Source organism: Phacochoerus africanus, chromosome 8 (genome assembly GCF_016906955.1).
Source record: "Phacochoerus africanus isolate WHEZ1 chromosome 8, ROS_Pafr_v1, whole genome shotgun sequence".
Lineage (NCBI taxonomy): Eukaryota > Metazoa > Chordata > Mammalia > Artiodactyla > Suidae > Phacochoerus > Phacochoerus africanus.
In genome coordinates this window covers 3,189,065-3,214,813 of record NC_062551.1, presented here as the reverse complement: position 1 = coordinate 3,214,813, position 25,749 = coordinate 3,189,065, and the positions used below count along the sequence as shown (strand labels likewise).

The 25,749-nt window shown below is 50.4% G+C and overlaps 1 protein-coding gene across 1 annotated transcript; it reads right to left on the bottom strand.

Annotated features, from left to right (window-relative positions):
* On the bottom strand, positions 1-25,749 carry GINS2 (GINS complex subunit 2). Its single transcript, XM_047792658.1, has 5 exons — positions 25,527-25,749; positions 25,205-25,319; positions 4,620-4,719; positions 1,809-1,935; positions 1-1,401 (listed from the first exon to the last, which is right to left on the bottom strand). The coding sequence occupies exons 1-5, from the start codon at positions 25,614-25,616 to the stop codon at positions 1,276-1,278; spliced, it is 558 nt and encodes a 185-aa protein (XP_047648614.1). The 5' UTR covers positions 25,617-25,749; the 3' UTR covers positions 1-1,275.

Genomic DNA, 25,749 nt, shown 5'->3' with positions numbered 1-25,749 from the left:
TCGAGAGAGAAAATCTTTTTTATGTTACAGTAAGGCCCCAAAATAAAAGTAACAGCCCGATAATTACCCACTTTACAGGTAAAGGGTGAAGACAGATTCGGCTATACCTCGGCTGGGTCTTTAGGAGCAGGGGCCAGGGGGCGACACCCGAGACGCGCAGAACGCCTGAACCCTCACCGCCTACCAGGTTCCCCGCATGAAATCTGAAGGGTTCTGCATCCGAGAAAAGGCCAGTCCTGTCACCTCTTCAGTGGCGGAGACCAGGTCCCCTGGGTCCCAGCTCCGCCCTGCCTGGCCCTGCCGTGTCCACATACACCCGTCATCGATCCGGCGGTCGGTCTGCAGTGGACACATGCTCAACTCACCGCAGGTCTGGACTCCAAACTCTGAAGGGCCAATAGCAGCAGAGAGTCTCCAGGCTCAGCTGGTCACGCACGGCACTCTTTGGAAAGCCCTAGATGGCCTGCTACCGCTTCTGACCACGGGTCCCCGAACCTGCTCACTGCACCACGAGACTCTCCCTTCCTCTCTCGGTCACATACCTCGGTAAGGAACTGGGCAGTTCCAGAACGCTCGAGACGACCATTTTCCTCCTGGGGTCAACTGACCCCTCACCTGGGTCCTCCCTGAGCCCGGCCTGGGCCCACTCCTGCTCTGGCACCGGTTTCAGCCTCACGCACGCACTCAGGGACACGGGTTATTTCCCCTGACTTTGCTCGCGCTCAACAGCAACGCTTTAGACCAGAGACAGCCGGAGTGCTGGTCTGCCCACTCGGCCTGGTCTGCCAGGTCTGCCCCGTGCGTCTGCTCCTCCCCCGGGGGAGCTAAGCAGGAAAAACCCGACAGAGCTTTGGGCTGACCGCGCCTTTATTGTGCCGCAGGGCTTAAAAGATCGACACGCATCGCCGGCACCAGCCACGCAGCTGCTCAGCCGCTGTGGGTCCAGCCCCTCTGGAGGAGACTCGGTTGAGCCCGGGGATCAGGGTCAGAGGAAAAGCAAAGGCCGAGGCCGCATCACCACTCTGACTGTGTGTGTCCTTTCAAAGCAACACGGGACGTCACCACTCACCCGCACGGGACGGCTCCGCGCAGGGGACCGGGGCTCTGCCAAGGCCGCCTCTGGCCCCATAGAAGGACAGCCGGCTCCCAGACACAGACATGCAATGACAGAGGGGCCGGGGGACGGAGCACAAGCCTGCGGCTCTTCAAGAACGTTCGAAGGCCATCCCGGCCGCACGGCGCTTTTCCTCACGTTCAACCCGCCCGCCGGTGTCCCTACAGGTCCTGAGTGGGGGCGCTGTCGGCGGGCTGCAGGTTCGTGCGGAGCTTGAACATGTGGCTGAGCGCCCGCGTGAGGAAGGCGCCGCCGGCGTTGACCTCCATCAGCGTCAGGTTGTCCAGCTGAAACACAGGGGAGCAGGGGCTTCGTTTCGAGCAAAGAGGTACAGTCCACCAGATGGAAATAGGCAGACGGGAGTGCCCCTCGTGGCTCAGTGGTTAACAAACCCGACGAGCACCCGTGAGGACACAGGTTCGATCCCTGGCCTCGCTCCGTGGGTGAAGGATCCGGCGTGGCCATGGGCTGGGGTGTGGGTCGCAGACGCGGCTCGGATCTGGCCTGGCTGTGGCTGCGGTGTAGGCCGGCGGCTACAGCTCCAATTCGACCCCTAGCCTGGGAACCTCCATGTGCCGAGGGTGTGGCCCTCAAAGACAGAAAAAGTAAGGAAGCAAGGGGCGATCACTTTTTGAAAGCCCAGCCCAGCTGGGAAGCCTGTCCCAAGGGGCCGTACCGCCGGCCCCGGGCCCACCTTGGCGTGTGCCTCCTGCTGCCTCACGAAGCTGTCTGCAGACACGCGCAGCTTGGCTACGCGAGTGTCCCACACGTCCTTGATCAGGGTCCGGATCTCATCGGCTTTCGGGATGTTGTCCGAGGCACTAGAGCAAAAGCAAGAGGTGCCGTGAACGGCCCTTGGAGGCCCCCGGGCACCCACCCAACCCCCAGACACCGGGGCTTCTTTGTCAGTGCTGCCTGGATACAGCACGACACACAAGCTCTGCTTCAGCTCAAAGTCTGTTTCACTGCGTGCTCAGTTTTATTTATTTATTTTTTGGCCACACCTGCAGCATGTGGAAGTTCCTGGGCCAGGGCTCAAACCTGCACCACAGCAGCAACCCAAGCAGCTACAGTGACAAGGCCAGATCCTTAACCCACTGCACCACAAGGGAACTCCCTGTGTGTTCAATTTTAAAATGCAAGGATTGCCTGGAGTTCCCTGGAGTCTTCAGGGGTAAGGACTTGGCATTGTCACCGCTGTGGCTTGGGTTCCATCCCTGGCCCGGAACTTCTGCATGCTGTGGGCACGGCTTTAAAACAAGACTAGACAAAACCAAACCAAACCAAGGATCTCTAGCACTTATGCTCAGCACCAAGAAACTCAGCCACGATCCACACGGCCTGCGTGTTAACTGTCGCGGGGCAGGCTGTGCTGCAAGGGCTGCTGGGGTTTTACCTGAAAGTGTTAGCTACCAGAGTAAGCTCTGGGTTGGTCCCCCTCTGTCTCAGGATAACTCGGTGTTGTGTGCTGTAGAATTTCCACCCAGAATGGACTTCTTCCAAGGGCTGGCTCAGAGATCACAACTTCTAATGCTCATGCCCCGTCGGTTATCTGAGGGCGCCACCCCGCCAGGGAAGGAAGGCAACAGCTCCGTGCCCAGCACTGCCCAGCGCTTCCAGCTTCACAGAAGCCCTGAAGGGGAGGTACTGTCCCACTCAAACGAGCAAACACAAAGACGTTTGCACAAGCCACAGAACCAAGCACAAAGTAGCACCAACAGCACCCCGCACACAGCGGATTCTGGGTAAAGGTTTGAACTGGGGTCAGCAAGGGGCACTGGTAGCCTTCCTGTGGGACACACTTTTAAACTCGCCTTTGAAGGAGAGACAAACTAGAAGACAAAACAAGAGCCAACCCTGCTCGCCCCCTGGCACTCCGGGACTAGCTGGAACTGACCTCCCCACCCGCTAGCATGAGCTCCTGGTGAGCAGCCAGACAACTACTAGTGGGGTCTCAAATGCATGCAGCAGATTTTACTTCAGACTCAAACATTCGGGTCTCATGCTCTGAACAGCAGGTCAAGAACAAAGGATCCCAGCTCCCTGTTCACTCAACGGCGCACAAAGGCCCGAGCAGAGGGAAGAAGGACTAGGAGTCCTAAGATGAGGCTTTCGATGGGAACCGCGTGCCTAACACGCCCACCCTCAAAAACAAGATGAGCAGGCCGCACCCCTGCTTCCATCGTCCCTTCTATGTCACTCCCTCTTCGCCATGACACCCCCCCCCCCCACCTCCCGGGGCCTCTGCCCACCCCCGCCCCCCGTCCAGCAGCTCGCCGCTCTGCTCCCACCTGCACCTGCTCGCACCCTCCCCTCCGCAGCGCCCCCCTTCCCCCGTCCCGTCCCGCAAGCCAGGGCTCCCTGCCCGCGCAGCACCAGGCGGTGGAGCTGCAGCCCCAGGCACTGCGACTGCCTGTGCGAAGGTCACTAGTCTTCCCCACAAAACCAGAGCTCCAGCCGACCCCACGACGCCACCACCCGGCGGCACGCTGAGCACAGAACCTCGTCAACCGCAGAACTGCGGCCTCGTGTCAGCTTAAGGCCAAGTCCACACTGTGCAAATTTTCATTCAAGTTCCAAAGCGCCAGCCCCTGCGCCCCTGGCCCTCGCTGCTCGACAGCAGGCCGTTGCGATGTTTGTTCTAGTTCTGCTCTTGAATCCATTAAAAGGGGCTCAGGGCTTCAAAAGCTTGCATTTTACAAATGACAGTCTCAGCACCTCCTCAGCAAGCTGCGCCACACGGGCCTGCTCCGAGCCTCACACGGGTTCCTCCTCGCAGCAAGCGGGAGTGCCAGGCGCCTGAGACGCCCCGCCCGAGAGAACTGGGGCTGCGGGGAGCACAGCGCTGGCACGAGGACACAAACACAACCCAGGGGCGGGGGGATGGCCCTGCTGCTCAACCCAGGCACGGAGCAGGGGCCGGGACGGAGCAGGAGCCGGGCGGCTTACCGCGCAGAAAGCAGTGTGCACACCCCACACGGCCCCCTCCAGCCCCCCATCCTGCCCCCACAGGACCCAAGCTCTGAGGACCTGGGCAGGTGGAGGAGGAGTGGAAGCGCCAGCACGGGCCTGGGCCCTGGGGAAGCAGAGGGGAGGTCGGCGCAGCCTTGAGAAGGAACAAGGGGGCGCGGCCACCAGGTGGGGAGAGAAGCCGCGCGGGAAGGGAAGCGCGCTATCCGGACAGCACGTTTTTGCCTCCCAGGCCAGCGAGACCTCAGGGCACAAGCCCAGAGGAGGCAAAGAGTGCAGCCGACGCAGCCCCACACGCAGTTAAGACAGAGGCCCCCGAGGTGACGCGGTGACAGGGGCACACGCGGGCCTGCTCCCGGGGGACCCTGCAGAGGGGAAGGAAGGGGGGCTCTCCCGGGAGGGAAGGGCAGAGATCAGGAGGAAAGGCGGGGCGACGTGCGGCCCACAGACGACTCCCCGTTACTGGCTGGGGCCCCTGGGCCAGAGACGCCCTGAACCCCGGGATGACCTGGCGCACGCCGGGAGGGACACTTACTGGTTTAGCAGGAGCTTCGTGAGTTCCGTGTAGTGAGGGTTGGGCGCAGGCGTAAAAGTGTCTTCCTTCCGTTCATGGTCCCTCATCTTCTCCAACTTCTCTGCAATTGAGGAGTGAAGGCGTTTTACCACGACCATAACCAACGACGTATTTTAAGACCTTCCAAGTTCACCGAGTAACTGCACTCTTACTCTATCAACAAATACGTTAAAAAAACGGACAAACAAACCACTGTGGGGAGTCACATTTCTATCAGTAGATAACTCAGGGCCAATCTCCCCGAACGCTTCTTGCAGACAAGGCTGTCGGCTGGGGCTCTGGTCGCTCCAGGCTGCAGCGTGCGTGACGGAAAACAGTGCGGCACAGTCGGGAGTGCTCCTCTTAGGACAGAGCAAAGGATGCCCTTTGATGCCCCCGGACGTGACACGCAGTGACCACAGTAACTAGTACCGGAGACCCTCCTCTACCTGCACGAACCCTCGTGCAGAAGAGGGCAAGACAACGCCCAACCAACCGGGGCTGGGAGCCCCGCACCTGGAATCCAGCGTGAGTCCAGCCCGTCTCTACACGCCTCCGCCACCGTCCGTGCCCCCCCGCCCCGATGGCCTGAGAAAACCCTGGTGCTGCATCTGCACGGCCCATGTGGCTGAGGGTCACACCGGCGCAGCGCTGCCGGGGGTCTTGTTTGAAAGGACGGGCCGCCCACCTCCAGCGGCCCCTGCGCTCCATCCCCGTCCCCATCATGATGTCCTCGTCCCCCCACCCCAGCCCTCACCCTGTGGGGCGCCCCCGCTCCCCCACCAGCCTGCTGAGGGCTGCACACTAGACACCCCCTTCCCCGGCCTGGCACCTGCCCTCACTCTCCAGGGACCCCCGTCCCCGTCACGGCTCGACCCTCCCGTCAAACCCAATGCAACACCTTCCACCTTGAAAAGAACCACGGCCACCGGGGCCACAACCCCTGCCTGGGCAAACCCAGCGGCCGCATCTCGGGGCGCATCACAGCTGCCAAGGGCCAAGCCCTGCCGCGTGTCATCGGCTGTGGCTTCTGCATCACTGCTCCCCTCGCTTTCTCTTCTCACCGCCCCTGCTCCCCCAGACCTGCCGCCCCCGAACGCGGAGGGGAGCTCTCACCGCCTCCCACACCCAAGCTCCTGACCCAAACCGGCCACAGCCCACAGCACTGCCACCCGGAGGGCTGACCGGCACCTCAGGGGTCACGTGTGCAGAGCCTGCCTCGTGGCTCCCACTCCAGCCCGCACACTGTCCCCCCATCCGCCCCGTCTCAGAAGCAGCACCCCCAGCCCCTCCCGCAGCTCAAGCCGGCACCCCTGGCAGTCACCCCTGCCTCCGCTCTCCCATGGCCGCCCGTCAGCAAAGCCTGCCCATCTTTTCTGCAGAAGACCTCTGCCTACCTCCTGCCCCCAACTGCCAAGCCCCCCAGGCTCCGGCCGGCAACTCCCTGCGGCCGGCTTCCCTCCCACATCCTCTCCACACAGCAGACCAATTCTTTTCCTTTTTTATTTTTATTTTACGGTTCTCTTGCTATCTTTTCTAGGGCTGCACCCGTGGCACATGGAGGTTCCCAGGCTAGGGGTCTAATCTGAGCCGTAGCCACCGGCCTACACCACAGCCACAGCAACGCGGGATCCAAGCCACATCTGCAACCTACACCACAGCTCACGGCAACACTGGATCCTTAACCCACGGAGCGAGGCCGGGGCACGCAACGCTGGATCCTTAACCCACGGAGCGAGGCCGGGGATCAAACCCGCAACCTCAAGGTTCCGAGTCAGATTCGTTAAGCACTGTGCCACGACGGGAACTCCCTCTTTTCCTCTTCAACATCGAAGAGCGTGCACGACCCCTCTGCGGCAAACCACAAAGACTGACCATGCCCAGGGCCGGCCACGAGTGGAGCAGCAGGAACTCTCGTGCGTTCCAGCTGCCCTTAGAGCAGAGGCCCCCCTCCCGAGGGCCGCTCAGCAGCTTCTAACGTTAGCCGGTCTGTCCACGACCTGGCAAGTCCACGACTCTAGGTACTTATTTATCCAAGAGAAATAAACACATATATCCACAGAAACACTTAGTCAAGTTGTTCAAAGCAGCCTTATTCACAAGAGCCCAAAATGGAAAATGACCTACTATCCACACCGAAAGAATGGGTGACCCGACAGTGACAGTCACACAGTGAAGCAGCACTCAGCACCGACGGCACGATGTGACACACCTGCAGTGACAGGGCTGGATCCCACTAACTTCAGGTTGGATAAGAGAAGTCCGGGAGTTCCCGTCATGGCGCAGTGGTTAACAATCCGACTAGGAACCATGAGGTTGCGGGTTCGGTCCCTGCCCTTGCTCAGTGGGTTAAGGATCTGGCTGCCATGTAGGTTTCAGACACAGCTCGGATCCTGCGTTGCTGTGGCCCTGGCGTAGGCTGGTGGCTACAGCTCAGATTTGACCCCTAGCCTGGGAACCTCCATATGCCGCGGGAGCGGCCCAAGATATAGCAAAAAGACAAAAAAAAAAAAAAAAAGCATTTACGGGAGTTCCCGTCGTAGCGCAGTGGTTAACGAATCCGACTAGGAACCATGAGGTTGCGGGTTTGGTCCCTGCCCTTGCTCAGTGGGTTAAGGATCCGGCATTGCCGTGAGCTGTGGTGTAGGTTTCAGACACAGCTCAGATCCTGCGTTGCTGTGGCTCTGGTGTAGACCGGCGGCTGCAGCTCCAATTCGACCCCTAGCCTGGGAACCTCCATATGCCGTGGGAGCGGCCCAAGAAATAGCAAAAAGACAAAAAAAAAAAAAAGAGAAGTCTGGCCAACACTGGCGGGCTCGGGGAGGGCCCCCGGGCTGCCGGGGAGCTCTGCCACATCTCCCCGGTGGGGCCCAGGCCTGCAAGCAAAAAGCGCAGGCCAACTCGCTCCACGCCCTGCCGCTGACTCGCCTCCCCCGAGACAGGGTCTTGCCTGTCTCACCATGGGTTTGCCAAGGTCAAAGGCGGGAGAAAAGGCAGCCGTGCTCACAGGACCAGGGTCTGGTCGGGCTCCCGGCAAAGAAGCCTGAAGAGAAGGAGTTTCCCATCACGTTTAAGGGCCACCAGATTCTCTCACGCCTTGGGGCCAAGGAGGAAAAAGCAGGCCCAAGCAGTCTTCTTTTTACTTTTTGGGGTCGCATCTGAGGCACATGGAAGTTCCCAGGTTAGGGGTAGAATCCAAGCCAGCCTACGCCACAGCCACATCAATGCAGGATCCAATCCACATCTGCAATCTACACTGCAGCTTGTGGCAACCCTGGATCCTTAACTCACTGAGCGAGGCCAGGGATCAAACCTGCAGCCTCTTGGATACTGGTTGGGTTCTTAACCCACTGAGCCACAACAGGAACTCCCTCAAGCAGTCTTTCCCAAACTGTACTTGCGGTTGCCCGGCCCTGTGTTCTCTGCTTCGGGGGACAGGTGTCCCTGGGTGGTTCCCAATGGGAAGAGGAGAGTCCAAATTGCTTACAGACCTTTTTTTTTGGTCTTTTTAGGGCCGCACCTATGGCACATGGAGGTGCCCAAGCTAGGGGTCTAATTGGAGGTACAGCCGCCAAACTACACCACAGCCACAGCAACGTGGGATCCAAGCGGTGTCTGCGACCTACACCACAGCTCACGGCAACACCAGATCCTTAACCCACGGAGCCAGGCCAGGGATCAAACATGCAACCCCATGGTTCCCAGTTGGATTCATTAACCACTGCGCCACGACGGGAACCCCGCTTACAGACTTTTCAAACTGTATCCGTCCCCCAACCCCAACGGGAAATCAACCGAAGGTTCCTTCCTGTAACAGCCACTCCTACTTCCCAGGGGAGGAAAAGACGCCAAGGTCCCGGGGAAGCCTGTCTGCACCTTTGGTGCAGTCTTGTATTTTTTTCAAGTGTTACTGAGGCATAACCAACGTGCCATACGGTTCCCAGGTTTCAAGTGTTCGGTGGCGCAGGGCTCCTCACACACCCACAGCCTGGTGCCCCCGCACTTCTGCCGACTCCGGACGTGGTCTTTTGGAGGCGGGATTAGGATGGCAGCAGAGAAGGCCTGGAGCTCACCTTCTCTCGCCAAAACACCAAAATCACAACCGCCGGCTGAACAACCAGCCAAAAATAGACTGGACGCTGCCAAAACAGACATCTTACCCTCAAAGACAAACAACCACATCGAGACAGCAGGAGGGCTGCTTGAGCAACATGAGCAATCCCATACCTGCCGGGCGTGCAATCCAGACTGGAAAGGCTCCCCCCCAGCAGGAGTGGGCGTTCCCAGCCCCACATCAGGTTCCCATGCCTGGGGGCCTGGCAGTGGGAGGAGGAGCCCCCAGAGCATCTGGCGTTGAGGGCCAGCAGGGCGTATGCGCAGGAGCTCTGCCGGCCTAGGGGAAACAGACTCTTCCGAAGGACACACACAGGCTTTTACGAGCTCTGAGTCCCGGGGGCAAAGCAGAGACTCTATTAGCATCTGGGTCAGACCTGCCTGCCGACCTTGGAGGACCTCCTGGGAAAACAGGGGGTGGCTGTGGCTTGTGGGGGAAGGACACTGGAGGCAAAGGTCTCAGGAACAGTCAACTGTGTGAACTCCCTGGAGGCGGCCGTTCTGGAAAAACCTGGCCCCACTCATCAGGCCTGAGAAGCCCCAGGCCAAACAACAAGCAGGGTGGGAACACAGCCCCACCCAAAGGCAGACCTACTGCCTAAAGTCCTCCTTGGCACTCAGCCACCTCTAATCTCACCCAGAGACAAAGCCCCACCCAGCAGAGGGATGAGACAAGTCTACCGACCAGTGGGCAGGCACCAGTCCCTCCCAGCAGGATGGCTGCAGCAAGCCCCCATACCAACTTCAGCCACAAGGGGGCAGACCTCATAGGAGGGAGAGGCCACAACCCTACTGCCTGCCAAAAGGAGACCATGCCAAAAAATCTACACAAAATGAAAAGGCAGAGAGTTATGACCCAGATGAAGGAACAAGAATAAAAACCCGGAAAAACAGCTGAGTGATCTGGAGTTTAGCAACCTCCATGAAAAAGACTTTAGACAGATCACTGCAAAGATGATTCAGGATCTTGGAAATAAATTGGAGGCAAAGACATAAATTATAAGAAACGCTGAACAAAGAATAAATAAAGTAATAAAACAATAAAAGATTTAAATGTTAAGCCAGCAGAGGTGAAAAATACAGTAAGAAATAAAAAATTCCCTAGAAGGAACTAACAAGAGAATACGGGAGGCAGAAGGACAAATATGTGAGGTCTAAGATGGACGGGTAGAAATTACAGAATAGAACAGCCAAGACTGAAAAGAAGCGAGGACAGGCCACGGGAACTCTGGGACAACTTTAAATGCACCAACATCTGCATCCCAGGGGTGCCAGAAGGAGAAGAGAAGGGGCCAGGGAAAATATGCGAAGAGAAAATGGCCAAAAACTTGCCCAACAGGGAGAAGGAACCAGCCCCTCAATCCAGGAAGCACAAGGAACACCATAGAACATACATCCAAGCAGGAGCACCCCGAGGCATCCATTAATCAAGCTGACCAAAATTAAAGACAAAGAGAAAATATGGAAAGCAGCTAGGAAAAAGAACCAATAACATGCAAGGGAGCCCCAGTAAGGTTATCAGCTGATCTTTCAGCAGAAACTCTACAGGCCAGAAGGGAGGGGCACGACAGACTCGGGGTGATGAAAGGAAACAACCTCCAACCAAGATAACTCCACTCAGCAAGGCTCTCGTTCAGACTTGAAGGAGCCATCAAAAGCTTTGCAGACAAGCACCACTAAACCAGCTTTCCGACCAATACTAAAAGGAACGTCTCTGGTGGGGGCAGGGGGGGGAGCCACAACTAGAAACCAAGAAAACTACAAATGCCGAGGCTCGCTAGTTAATGGCAAGTATATAGTAATAAGACAGGACATCATCCACATAAATATGCTACCAAAACCAGAAATGGTGAGAAGATGAAGGTACAAATGCAGGATACTGGAGACCCATTTGCAATTAAGAGACCAGAGACTTAAAATTATCTTGTGTGGAGTTCCCATCATGGCGCAGTGGTTAACGAATCCAACTAGGAACCATGAGGTTGCAGGTTCGGTCCCTGCCCTTGCTCCGTGGGTTGACGATCCGGCATTGCTGTGAGCTGTGGTATAGGTTGCAGATACGGCTCGGATCCTGCATTGCTGTGGCTCTGGCGTGGGCCGGTGGCTGCAGCTCTGATTGTACCCCTAGCCTGGGAACCTCCATATGCCAAGGGAGCAGCCCAGGAAATGGCAAAAAGACAAAAAAAAAAAAATTATCTGGTGTATATCTATGTATCTATATCGATATCGATAGGTTCCTATACCAAAACTTCATGGTAACTGCAAACGAAAAATCTACACTAGATACACACACTAATAAGAAAAAGCAATCCACGAGGGGCTCAAAATGTTGCAGGAATAAGAGGTGGCGTTCACCTTCCTTCACAAACATCAAAAACCCAACCAACCAACCATCTAGGAGTTCCCTCTGTGGCCCAGTGGGTTAAGAATACAACCAGCATCCATAAGGATGCGGGTTCGATTCCCTGGCCTCGTTCAGTGGGTTCGAGGATCCCAGTGTTGCCACAAGCTGAGGGGCTGGTCACAAACACAGTTCAGAGCTGGTGTTCTTGTGGCTATACCGTAGGCTGGCAGCTGCAGTTCTGGTTCAACCCCGAGCTTGGCAACTTCCACACGTGCAGGCGAGGCCCTAAAAAGACAACACACAAAAAGACCACGTGCATGCAGAACAATTCACACAGACCATCTACGGAACGCTGGCAGAAGACCTTAAATCTCCAAAAAAGGGCAAGAAACCCTCCACATACCTGGGTAGAACACAAGAAAAAAAGAGAGAGATGAGAAAAAAAGCAATCAGGACGGGACCAGAGCTCCTGAGAGGGAGCTGTGAGAGAGAAATGGAATCTGCACCCTGGGAGGCCATCTGACTGACGGGGAGATCAGCTAAGACAGAGGAGGAATCTGAAAGCCGTGGAGAAAAGCAGAGCAGCCGGACTGAGGAGGGCAAAGCAGAGACAGCCACACAAAACATCGGGGCCACTGCCCCAAACACCGCAGCCTGGGACATTCGGGAGGGAGCTGGGTGCTGCGACTCAGGCTTCAGAGAACAAGAGGAATAGAAGCAAGATGAGGATGCTCAGGCAGTATTCTCAGTTCAAAGGACAGAATCCCCTCCAGGAGAAAACCACGAAAGAGCCCTCTGAAGCCCAACAGAGACTGAGTTTTAAAAGGAGACAGTGAAAAGGCTGCAGGGGTTAAGAGCGGATCTCAACAGGAATGCACATAATTCTAGAAAGAAACTAGAACATACAAGGAGGAGCCAAGAAAAATGAGAAAATTCATTTGCAGAGACACAAGCTGCGTTAAAGGCATTGAGGAGCAAAATGAGTAACGCAGAGGAATGAAGAAGGGACTTAGAAGACGGAATAATGGAACTCATCCCATCGGAACAGCAGGCAGAAAACCCAGTGAAAAAACGTGAAAGCAGCGTACGAGAGCTACAGGATATTCAGCAGTCTCTGCCTAAGAGGGGTTCCAGGAGAAGAAAAAGGAAAGGGGATTGAGGTATTTGAAGAAAGGATGTCTGCGAACTTCCTAAAGCTGAAGAAAACAGTTATCAAGACACAGGAAGGAGAGAGGGCCTCCAACAGGTTGAACCCAAACAGACCCACAGCAAAACGCATTATAATAAAAACGGCAAACGTTAAGGATAAGGAGAGGATTCTAAATGCAGCAAAAGAGGAGTGCCCGACGCGGCGCAGTGGTTAACGAACCCGACTAGGAACCACGAGGTTGCGGATTCGTTCCCTGGCCTCACTCAGTGGATTAAGGATCCGGCGTTGCCGTGAGCTGTGGTGTAGGTCACAGACGCGGCTCGGATCCCGCATTGCTGTGGCTCTGGTGTAGGCCGGAGGCTGCAGCTCCGATTCGACCCCTAGCCTGGGAACTTCGACATGCCGTGGGAGCGGCCCAAGAAATGGCAAAAGGACAAAAATAAATAAATAAATAAATGTGGCAAAAAATAAACAAAGAGTTATTATCAGGGAACCCCCATAAGGCTGTCAGCTGATTTCTCTACAGAAACACTGCAGGCCAGAAGGGAGTGGCAAGATATATTCAAAGCTTTAAAAGGGAGAAACTGCAGCCTACAATACTCTTCCCAGCAGGAGTAATATTTAAAATAGAAGATAGAGAAGTTTTCTAACAACAACCGAAAAAACCGCAAAGAATACAGCAATACTAAACCCATTCTAAAATACGGAACGGTCTCCTCTAAAAAGGAGAGAAGAGGACATAGGATGGAGGAAATCGCAAGTGGAAAGTAATCCCTTAAATAAGATTGTATGTGAATCTAAAAGGAACAACACCCTATTCGTAAAAGCGACAATAAACACGAGGATACAGAAAAGGACACCAAAATCATACAGTGTGGGGCGGGTTCCCATTGTGGCTCAGCGCTAACAAGCCTGACCAGTATTCATGAGGGCCCAGGTTTGATCCCTGGCCACATTCAGTGGGTTAAGGATCCGGCCCCGTGATGACCTGTGGTGTATGTTGCAGACATGGCTCAGATCTGGCACTGCTATGGCTAGAGCATAGGCTGCTTGGCAGCAATAGCTCCTATTCGATTCCTAGCCTGGGAACTTCCATATGCCACAGGTGTTGCCATAAAAAGCAAACAAAAAAACAAAAAACAAAGAACAACCATGAAATGCGGGGAAGGAAAGTAAGAAAATCTAGAGACTTTTTTTTTTTTTTTAAGAATGTGTTTGAGGAGCTCCGGTTGTAGCACAGCGGAAACGAATCTAACTGGGAACCAAGAGGTTGCGGGTTCGATCCCTGGCCTCACTCAGTGGGTTAAGGATCCAGCACTGCCACGAACTATGGTGTAGGTCGCAGACATGGCTCAGATCCTATGTTGCTGTGGCTGTGGCATAGGCTGGCAGCTGCAGCTGCGATTTGATCCCTAGCCTGGGAACTGCCATATGCTGCTGGCATGGCCCTAAAAAGCCAAAAAAAAAAAAAAAAAGTTTGAAACTATATGACTATGAGGCTACAGCAAGCACATATAGGCAGGGGTTAATATACTTGAAAAAATGGCAACCACAAATCAAAACCAAACAACATATTCACAAGAACTAAGAAGACACAAGCATAAAATAAAAGGAAATCACCCAACCAAAAAAAGAAAAGAACAAAGGAGAAACACAAAATCAAATGGAAAACAAGGGTTAAAATGGCAATAAATACATGTTTATCAATAATTACCTTAGGAGTTCCCATCGTGGCTCAGTGGCTAACGAATCCGACTAGGAACCATGAGGTTGCGGGTTCAATTCCCAGGGTAGGGGTGGAAGCAGAGCTGCTGGCCCATGCCACAGAGACAGCAACACAGGATCCGAGCCCCATCTGTGACCTACACTACAGCTCAGGCCATGCCTGATCCTTAACCCACTGAGCAAGGCCAGGGATCAAACCCACATCCTCACGGATACTACCTGGTTAGGTTCATTACTGCTGAGCCACGACAGGAACTCCAATGCACAGACCCTCTAGGCAAACACAATCAGTAAGCCAACAGAGATCATAAATGACACAACATTAAATTGACTACTATTTTTAGGACATCACACCCCCAAAGAACCAGAATACACGTTCTTTTCAAGTGCGCATGGAACATCCTCAAGGATTGACCACCTACTCTGGGGCACAAAACTAATCTCAACAAATTTAAGAGCACAGAAATTATTTCAAGCATCTTCTCTGACCATGGTGGCATGAAACAAGAAATCAACTACAGGAAAAGAAATAAGAAAAAACTGACTACATGGAGATTAAACAACAACGAGGACATCCAAAGGGAAATTAAAAAATGCCTTGAGACAAATGATAATGAAAACACAACCATTAAAAATCTATGGGATGCCGCAAAAGCAGTTCTTAAAGGCGAGTTCAGAGTGATACAGACCTTCCTCAGAACAAGCAGAAAATTCTCCTAATAACTTAACCTACCAGCTAAATGAATTAGAAAAAGAACAAATAAAACCTCAAGTCAGCAGAAGGATAAAATCACAAAGATCAGAAAGAAAATCAGTAAAATAGAGATTTAAAAAACAAAAACAAAAACAAACCCAAGGGAGTTCCCGCCGTGGCTCAGTGGTTAATGAATCCAACTAGGAACCATGAGGTTGCGGATTCAATCCCAGGCCTTGCTCAGTGGGTTAAGGATCCGGCATTGCCATGAGCTGTGGTGTAGGTTGCAGAGGCAGCTCGGATCCCGTGTTGCTGTGGCTCTGGCGTAGGCCGGGGGCTACAGCTCTGATTAGACCCCTAGCCTGGGAACCTCCATATGCCGAGGGAGTGGTCCCAGAAAAGGAAAAAAGACAAAAAAAAAAAAACCAATACAACAAAAAGCTGGTCCTTTGAAAGGGTAAACAAAATTGACGAACCTCTGTGCAGATTCACCAAGAAGAGAAAAAGAACCCAACCACACAAAATAAGAAATGGGAGTTCCCGTCGTGGCGCAGTGGTTAACGAATCCGACTAGGAACCATGAGGTTGCGGGTTCGGTCCCTGCCCTTGCTCAGTGGGTTGATGATCCGGCGTTGCCGTGAGCTGTGGTGTAGGTTGCAGACTCGGCTCGGATCCCGAGTTGCTGTGGCTCTGGCGTAGGCCGGTGGCTACAGCTCCGATTCAACCCCTAGCCTGGGAACCTCCATATGCCGCGGGAGCGGCCCAAGAAATAGCAACAATAACAACAACAACAAAAAAAGACAAAAGACAAAAAAAAAAGAAATGAAAAAGGAGAAATCTCAACAGATGCTGCAGAAATAGAAAAAGAGAATATTATGAACAATTATATGCCAATACATTTGACAACCTGTAAGAAATACTCTATTTTCTAGAGATACAGAGCTTGCCAAAACTGAGTCAAGAAAGAATAGATCATTTGAATGGACTGATCACTAGAAATGAAAGAGTACGGAATAAAACACTCCCTACAAACAAGTCCAGGACCTGATGGCCTAACAGGGCATTCTACTAAACATACAAGGAAGAACTTACAACCATCCTTTTTAAAATTTTCCAAAAGGTTGAAGAAGAAACACTCCCAAAGACATCCTCTGAAGCCACCATCACCTCAATACCAAAACCAGACAAAGAAACTATCAAAAAAAAAAAAATTATAGGCCAATATCTTTTTTTTTTTTTGTCTTTTTGCTATTTCTTTGGGCCGCTTCTACGGCATATGGAGGTTCCCAGGCTAGGGGTCGAATCGGAGCTGTAGCCACCGGCCTACGCCAGAGCCACAGCAACTCGGGATCCGAGCCGCGTCTGCAACCTACACCACAGCTCACGGCAACGCCGGATCGTCAACCCACTGAGCAAGGGCAGGGACCGAACCCACAACCTCATGGTTCCTAGTCGGATTCGTTAACCACTGCGCCACGACAGGAACTCCAGGCCAATATCTTTGATGAATATAGATGCAAATATTCTCAACAAAGTTTTAGCCAACGGAATCTAACAACATATAAAAAAGATCACACACCCACAAAGAAATAAATAAAACAAAAAAATTAAAAATACCACAAAACGTGACCAAGTGGGATTCATCCCAAGGTCACCACGATGGTTCAGCATATGCAAATCAATCAACGTCATCCACCACATTAACAAAAGTCAAAAACCACATCATCACCTCAACAGATACAGAAAAAGCATTTGAGGAAATCCAACATCCATTCAGAATAAAAACTCTTACCAAACTGGGTATAGAGGGAGCATATCTCAACATAATAAAAGCCAATTAAAAAAAAACCCACAGCCAATGTAATACTCAGTGGAGAAAAGCTGAAAGCTTTCCTGCTGTAATCTGGAACAAGACAAGGGTGCCCGCTCTCGCCACTTTTATTCAGCATAGCACTGGAAGCCCTAGCCGGAGCAATCAAATGAAAGAACTAAAGAGCATCCAAATTGGAAGAGAAGAGGTGAAATTGCCAGTATATGCAGATGACATGATACTATATATAGAAAACCCGAAGGACTCAACCCAAAAACTACTCAAACTGATCAAGGAACTCAGCAAAGTAGCAGGATACAAGATTAACATTCAGAAATCAGCTGCATTTCTGTACACTAACGATGAAGTATTAGAAAAGGAATATAGGAGTTTTCGTTGCGGCTCAGAGGTGATGAACCTGACTAGGATCCATGAGGATGCAGGTTCAATCCCTAGCCCCACTCAGTGGGTTAAGGATCCAGCATCACCATGAACTGTGGTGAAAGTCACAGACATGGCTGGGATCTGGTCTTGCTGTGGCTGTGGCCCAGGCCGGCAGCTGCATCTCCAATCTGACCCTTAGCCTGGGAACGTCCACGTGCCATGAGTGTGGCTCTAAAAAGACACACAAAATAAGGAATATAAAAATACCTTTTAAAATTGCACCCCAGGAGTTCCCGTTGTGGCGCAGTGATTAACGAATCCGACTAGGAACCATGAGGTTGCGGGTTCGATCCCTGGCCTTGCTCAATGGGTTAAGGATCCAGCATTGCCATGAGCTGTGGTGTAGGTTGCAGACGCGGCTCGGATCCCGAGTTGCTGTGGCTGTGGCATAGGCCAGCGGCTATAGCTCCAATTTGACCCCTAGCCTGGGAACCTCCATATGCCACGGAAGCGGCCCAAGAAATGGCAAAAAGACAAAAAATAAATAAATAAGTAAATAAAATTGCACCCCCCAAAATTAAATACCTAGGAATAAACCTGACCAAGGGAGTGAAACACTTATATGCTGAAAACTATAAAAAAAATTAATCAAGGAAATTAAAGAGGATTCAAAGAAATGGCAAGATACTCCATGCACTGGAAGAATTAGTACCATTAAAATGGCCATACTACCCAAAGCAATCGACATATTTAATGCGATCCCTATCAATTACCCATGACAGAGTTCCCGTCGTGGCTCAGTGGTTAACGAATCCAACTAGGATCCATCAGGATGGGGGTTCAATCCCTGACCTAGCTCAGTGGGTCAAGCAAGGATCCGACATTGCCATGAGCTGTGGTGTAGGTGGCAGGAACAGCTTGGATCTGGCATTGCTGCAGCTCTGCTATAGGCTGGCAGTTGTAGCTCCAATTTGACCCCCTAGCCTGGGAACTTCCATATGCCCCAAGTGGGGCCCTAAAAAGCAAAAAAAATATATATATATATATTACCCATGACATTTATCACAGGACTAGAACAATCCAAAATGTACATGAAATCATGGAGTTCCCATCATCGCACAGCAGAAACAAATTCTGAGGTTGTGAGTTCGATCCCTGGACTTGCTCAGCAGGTTAAGGATCCAGCATTGCCGTGAGCTGTGGCGTAGGTCGCAGATGTGGCTCAGATCTGGCATTGCTGTGGTTGTGGCGTAGGCTGGCAGCTGTAGCTCTAATTAGACCCCTAGCCTGGGAACCTCCGTATGCCACTAGTGCAGCCCTAAAAAGCAAAAAAAAAAAAAAAAAATTATATGGACGCCTAAGAGACTCAGAATTGCCAAAGCAATCCTGAGGAACAAAAACCAAGCAGGAGGCATAGTTCTTCCAGACGTCAAACAATATCACAAATGCACAATCATCAATACAGTGTGGTGCCGGTACAAAAACAGACACACAGACCAACAGAATGAGAGAGTATCCAGGAATGAACCCAGACACCTATGGTCAATAAATCTTCGACAAAGGAAGCAAGAATATAAAATGGGGAAAAGCCAGTCTCTTCAGCAAGTGGTGCTGCGCAGACTGGACAGCTGCATGTCAATCAGTGAAACTAGAACACACCCTCACGCGATGCACAAAAATAAACTCAAGATGGCTTAACGACTTAAACATAACACGTGACACCACAGAACTCCTAGAAGAGCACATAGGCAAAACATTCTCTGACATCAACTGTGCAAAAATTTTCACAGGTCAGCTCCCAAGGCAATAGAAATAATAACAAAAATAAACCAATGGGACCTAATCAAGCTGACAAGGTTTTGCACAGCAAAGGAAACCATACATTAAAAAACAAAACAACAACAACAAAAAACAGCCTATGGACCGGGAGAAAACAGTTGCAAATGATGCAACCAGCAAGGGCTTCATCTCCAAAATACACAAACAACTCATACAACTCAACAGCAAAAAAACCAAACAATCCAATTGAAAAATGGGCACAAGACCTAAAGAGACATTTCTGCAAAGAAGACACGTGGATGGCCAACAGGCCTCATAAAGAAATGCTCAACATCACTGCTTACTAGAGAAATGCAGATCAAAACTACAATGAGGTACCACCTCACACTGATCAGAATGGCCGTCATTAGTAAGTCGACAAATAACAAAAGCTGGAGAGGGTGTGGAGAAAAGGGAACCCTCCTACCCTGTTGGTGGGAATGTAAATTGGTACAACCACTGTGGAAAACAGTATGGAGGTACCTCAGAAAATGAAATATAGAATGACCATATGACCCTGCAATCCCACTCCTGGGCATCTATTGACACAAAACTTTGATTCGAAATGATACATACACCCCTATGTTCACTGCAGCACTATTCACAATAGCCAAGACATGGAAACGACCTCAATGTCCATCGACAGATGAATGGATTAGGAAGATGTGGTACATATACACAATGGAATACTACTCAGCCATTAAAAAAAAGAACCAAATAATGCCATTTGCATCAACATGGATGCAACCAGAGATTCTCAAACTAAGTGAAGTCAGAAAGAGAAGAACAAAGACCATATGAAATCACTTATATGTGGAATCTAAATATGCCACAACGAACCTGTCTACAGAACAGACACAAACTAATGGACATAGAGAACAGACTTGTGGTTGCCAAGGTGAAGGGGGAAGGAGTGGGATGGACCTGAGTTTGGGGTGAGTAGATGCCAACTATTACATTTAAAGTGGATAAGCAATGAGGTCCTGCTCTACAGCACAGGGAACTAGATCCCATCACTTGTGGTATAACGTGATAAAAGATAATGCGAGAAAAAGAATGTACACCTATGTACAACTGGGTTACTTTGCTGTACAACAGAAATTGACAGATCACTGTAAATCAGCTATAATAAAAATTTTTTTTAAAAAATAGAAAAAGAATTCCAAGCACAACACCAAAGACAGTCATCAAACCACAAGAGAAGAAAGAAGAACAGCAAAAACAAATCCAAAACAATTAACAAAATGGCAATAACGAAATACCTATCAATAATTACCATAAATGTAAATGGACTAAATGCTCCAACCGAGACACAGACTGGCTGAATGGATACAAAAACAAGACCCACATGTATGCTGTCTTTAAGAGACCCACTTCAGTGTTGAAGACACATACAAACTCAAAGTGAGAGGATGGAAGAAAATATTGCCCGCAAAAGGAAATCAAAAGAAAGCTGGAGTATCAATCCTCGTGTCAGACAAAATAGACCTTAAAATAAAAGCTACAAGAAGAACATCACATAATTTTCAACAGACCAATCCAAGAAGGAGACACAACTATTGTAAATATATGCACCCAACACAGGAGCCCCTCAATATATGAGGTAACTGCTAACGGCCTTAAAAGGAGAAATTGACAATAACACAATAATAATGGGGGACTTTAACACCCCACGTACAGCAATGGACAGATCATCCAGGCAGAAAACCAATAAGGAAACCCAGGCCTTAAATGATGCATTAGACCAGGTGGACTTAATAGGCATATAGAGAGTAGTCCACACAAAAGCAGCAGAATACACAGTCTCTGGGATAGATCACATTCTGGGTCACAAATCAAACCTCAGTAAATTTAAGAAAACTGAAATCCTATCAAGCATCTTTTCCAACCACAATGCTTTAAGACCAGAAATCAACAAGAAAGAAACTGCAAAAAACGCAGACATGTGCAGACTAAACAACATCCTACTAAATAACTAATGGATCATGAAGACATCAAAGAGGAATTTAATACCTAACTGCAAATGAGAACAAAGATGTAACAATCCAAAAATATGGGATGGAGTTCCCAGCATGGCTCAGTGATAACAAACCCAACTGGTATCCATGAGGATGTGGCTTCCATCCCCGGCCCCGCTCAGTGGGTTAAGAATCCAGCATTGCCATGAGCTATGGTGTAGGCTGGCTCAGATCCTGCATGGCAGTGGCTGTGATGGAGGCTGGCAGCTGCAGCTCTGATTCAACCACTAGTCTGGGAACTTCCATATGCCACACCTGCGGCCATAGACAGAAAGAAAAAAAAAAAAAAAGAATAAAGTACCTAGGAATAAACCTACCTAGACAAAAGACCTGGATTCTGAAAACTCTAAGACATTAGGAGTTCCCATCATGGCTAACAAACCCAACTAGCATGCAAGAGGATGCACGTTTGATCCCTGGCCTCGCGCAGTGAGTTAAGGATCTGGTGTTGCCATGAGCTGTGGTGTAGGTCGCAGACATGGCTCAGATCCCAAGTTTCTGTGACTGTGGTGTAGGCCAGCAGCTACAGCTCCGATTCAACCCCTAGCCTGGGAACCTCCATATACTGTGGTTACAGCCCCAAAAAGACGAAAAAACAAAAACCTCTAAGTTGCTGAGGAGAGAAATCAAAGATGATACAAAAAGATGGAAAGGTATATCATGCTCCTAGATTGGAAGAATCAATATTGTCAAAATGACTATGTATCCCAGATGATCTACAGATTCAACACAATCCCTATCAAACTTCCAACAGCATTTTTCACAGAACAAAACATTTACAAAAATTTTTGGAACCACAAAAGACCCCAAATAGCCAAAACCATCCTCATCAAGAAAAATGGAGCTGAAGAAATCAGGCTCCCTGACTTCAGACTATACTACAAAGCTACAGTCATCAAAAGAGTATGGCACTGGCACAAAAACAGAAATATAGCTCAATGGAACAGGAGAGAAAGCCCACAAATAAACCCAAGCATGTATGGTCAACTTATCTAGGACAAAGGAAACAAAAATATACAATGGAGGGGGGTGGGGGGATGCACTGGGGTTGTGGGATGGAAAGCCTATGAAATTGGATTGTGATGATCATTGTACAACTATAAGTGTAATAAATTCATTGAGTAATAAAATATATATATATATATACACATACACACAATGGAGAAAAAGACAGTCCCTTCAGTAAGTGGTGCTGGGAAAACTGGACAACTGCATATAAAAGAATGAAACTAGAATACTCTCTCACACCGTACTCAAAAATAAAACTCAAAATGGATTAAAGACCTAAATGTAAAACCAGATACTTTAAAACTCTTAGAGGAAAACATATGCCAAGCACTATGACATAAACTACAGCAGTATCATCTCAGATGCACCTCTTAGAGTAATGACATAAAAACAAAAATAAACAAATGGGAGTTCCCACTGTGACTCAGTGGTCAGGAACCTGGCTACTGTCCATGAGGATGTGGGGTCAATCCCTGGCCTGGCTCAGTGGGTTAAGGATCAGGAGTTGCTGGGAGCTATGGTATAGGTTACAGACACAGCTAGGATCCTGAGCTGTTGTGGTGTAGGCTGGCAGCTACAGCTCCAATTCGACCCCTAGCCTGGGAACTTCCATATGCTGCAGGTGTGGCCTAAAAAGACAAAAAATAAACAAACAAATGGGACCCAATTAAACTCAAAAAGGTTTTGCACAGCAAAAGAAACCATAAACAAAAAGACAACCCACAAAATAGGAGAAAATATTTGCAAATTAAACAACTGACAGGGGGACTAATCTCCAAAATAGATAAACACCTCCAGCAGCTCAGGATCAAAAAAACAATCTCATCAAAAAATGAGCAGAAGGAGTTCCCATTGCGGGGCAGTGGAAATGAATCTGACTAGCATCCATGAGGATGCAGGTTCAATCCCTGGCTTTGCTCAGCGGGTTAAGGATCTGGTGTTGCCATGAGCTGTGGTGAAGGTCACAGACACCACACGGATCCCAAGTTGCTGTGGCTCTGGCGGAGGCCGGCACCTACAGCTCCAATTGGACCTCTCTAGCCTAGGAACTTCCATATGCCTCAGGGGCGGCCCTAAAAAGCAAAAACAAATGAAAAAAATTAGCAAAAGATCTGAACAGAAATATCTCCAAAGAAGACACAAAGATGGCAAAAAAAAACACATGAAAAAATGCTCAAGATGACTAATTATTAGAGAAATGCAAATTAACTACTGCTGTGAGGTATCATCCTACACCAGCCAGAATGGCCACCACTGAAAACCTACAATCAATAATACTGGAGAGGGTGTGGAGAAAAGGGAATCTCTTACACTGCTGATATGAATGTAAACTGGTACAACCACTATAGAAAACAGTATGGAGGTTCCTCAAAAAACTAAAAACAGAATTACCATATGATCCATCAATCCCACTCAGGGGCATCTATCCACAGAAAACCACCACTTGAAAAGAAACATGTACCCCCACTTTTTTTTTTCTTTTGCTTTTTAGGGCCTCACCTGTGACACATGAAGGTTCCCAGGCTAGGGGTCAAATTGGAGCTGTAGCTGCCGGCCTACACCATAGCCACAGAAATGTGGGATCTGAGCTGCATCTTCGACCTACACCACAGCTCATGACAACACCGGATCTTTAACCCACTAAGCGAGGCCAGGGATCAGACCCACAACCTCATGGTTCCTAGATGGATTCATTTCCGCTGTGCCACGATAGGAAGTCCTACCCCAATTTTCACTGCAGCACTATTCACAATAGCCAAGACACGGAAGTAACCTAAATGTCCATCAGCAGAGGAGTAGATAAAGAAAATGTGTAATAGACAATGAAACATTACTCACCAATAAAAAAGAATGAAATAATGGTGTTTGCATTGACCTAGAAATGATCATGCTAAGTGAACTTAGACAGTGAGAGACAAACAGCATATGCTATCACTTACATGTGCAATCTTTAAAAAAAGGATACAAATGAACTTATTTGCAGAACAGAAACAGACACGGAGACTTTGAAAAACTTCTGGTTACCAAAGGGGACAGGTTGGGGCAGGGGTGGGGCGGGTGGACTGGGGGTTTGGGATGGAAATGCTCTAAAATTAGGTTGTGATAATGGTTGTAAAACTATAAATTAAATTCTCTTAATTAAACAATTTTCCTCCTTTCCTTTGGGCTGCACCCAGAGCATGCAGAAACTTCTGGGCCAGGGATTAAACGGGCACCACAGGGACAACTCCAGATCCTTAACCCACCTAATCGCCAGGGTACTTCTAGCACATTTTCATCACCCCAAAACCCCTATACCCCCATCCCTATACAACCACTAATCTCTGTCTCTGTGGATCTGCCTGCTCTGAGCAGTTTATAGAACTAAAATAATACTGGAGTTTCCATTGTGGCACAGTGGTTAATGAATCCGACTAGGAAACATGAGGTTGCGGGTTCGATCCCTGGCCTTGCTCAGTGGGTTAAGAATCTGGCATTGCCGTGAGCTGTGGTGTAGGTTGCAGACGAGGCTCGGATCCCGAGTTGCTGTGGCTCTGGTATAGACCGGTGGCTACAGTTCCGATTAGACCCCTAGCCTGGAACCTCCATATGCCGCAGGAGCGGCCCTAGAAAAGGTAAAAAGACCAAAAAAAAAAAAAAAAAAAAAAGAAAAAAGAAGAAAAAACCACATACAAACAAAAGAAATAATACTGTGTGTAGTCTTTGTGTTCTCAACCTCATCCCTTGAAATGGCCAAAAATAAACTGCCTTCTGTATTTGACGCCTTATTTCCATGCGTTCTCTATAATGTGAGATGACTGCTCCTCCTGCTGGTCTACACTTATTTTTTTTTTTAATTAGAAATGTTGATTTATGAATTCCCATTGTGGCTCGGTGCATTAAGAAACCCACTGTAGTGGCTCCAGTAGCTTCGAAGGCCTGGTTTGATCCCGCCACCATTCACAATGGGTTAAAGCAGCAGGCTTTGCTGCAGCTGTGGCTCAGATTCACGCCCTGGCCTGGGGACTTGCATATGTTATGGGTGCGGCCTTTAAAAAGAAAAAAAGCAAAGAAGAAGAGATGAAGTTCCCACTGTGGCTCAGCAGGGAATGAACCCGGCTAGTAACCATGAGGATTCGGGTTCAATCCCTGGCCTTGCTCAGTGGGTTAAGATCTGGCGTTGCTGTGAGCTGTGGTGTGGGCCCGCAGCTGTAGCTCCGATTCGCCCCCTATCCTGGGAACTTCCACAGGCCGCGACTGCGACCCTAAAAAGCAAAAAGAAGAAAAGTTGCTTTCGAGTCACAAAACACCTTTCACGCAAGTTGAGGTATCTCAAAATCCGAACTAGAATCGGTACACACACCCCAGACGACTATTAATAACAGCGGTCCGCGGCCTCTAGCAGGTGAGACTAGGCCCGCTCATTGATTTCAGCTGAGGAGTGGATGCCGCCGAGAAGGAAGGACCCCGCGCGGGAGGGTGAGCCCAGGTTCCACGGCACTCCTCGTCCCCCACGTCCTTACCTACGTCCATCCACTCGGGAGCGAGCAGCCGGCACTTCTGTCTTTGTTTCAGGTTGATGGCCAGCCACAGAGGCACCTGCACTGGCAAGCCAGGGTTGAAAGGCCCCAGGTCGCCCTGCCAAGGGACACACAGCCCGTCACAACAGAACATCGCTGGACCTCGCTGCTGCCCACTCAGCTGAAACCCAAATACACGCAAAAGCCAACTCGGCCGAGCACCTCGCCCCACCGCCCACCCGCTCCGGGCCCCACACGCGGCCGCCCAACACCTGTGGGCGCTGGGCAGTCCCTCCCGGAAGTGGGAACCGACCAGGGTCCTCACCCCGATGAGGTAGATCTTGTCCAGACTGAAGTTCGGGATAATGGTGACCAGCTCCTTTTCAGCCAGAAACTCCACCTCGGCCGCGTCCATGGTGGAGCCAACAGTCAGCCCCAGCCTCTCCGGCGCCTGAGGCTCCCCGGCGTCCTGCAAAAACGCTGCGGCCGCCGCTTTCCCGCCACCGCGCGGAACCCGCCCCCGGGCCGGAAGGAGCCTTGACTGGCCT

Coding starts and splice junctions, on each gene's coding strand:
- GINS2 (XM_047792658.1), bottom strand. CDS start 25,616: ATGGACGCGGCCGAGGTGGAGTTTCTGGCTGAAAAGGAGCTGGTCACC. Junction 25,320..25,526: donor ACAAGATCTACCTCATCGGG/GTGAGGACCCTG, acceptor GTCCCTTGGCAG/GGCGACCTGGGGCCTTTCAA. Junction 1,402..1,808: donor AGCAGGAGGCACACGCCAAG/GTGGGCCCGGGG, acceptor CCTGTGTTTCAG/CTGGACAACCTGACGCTGAT.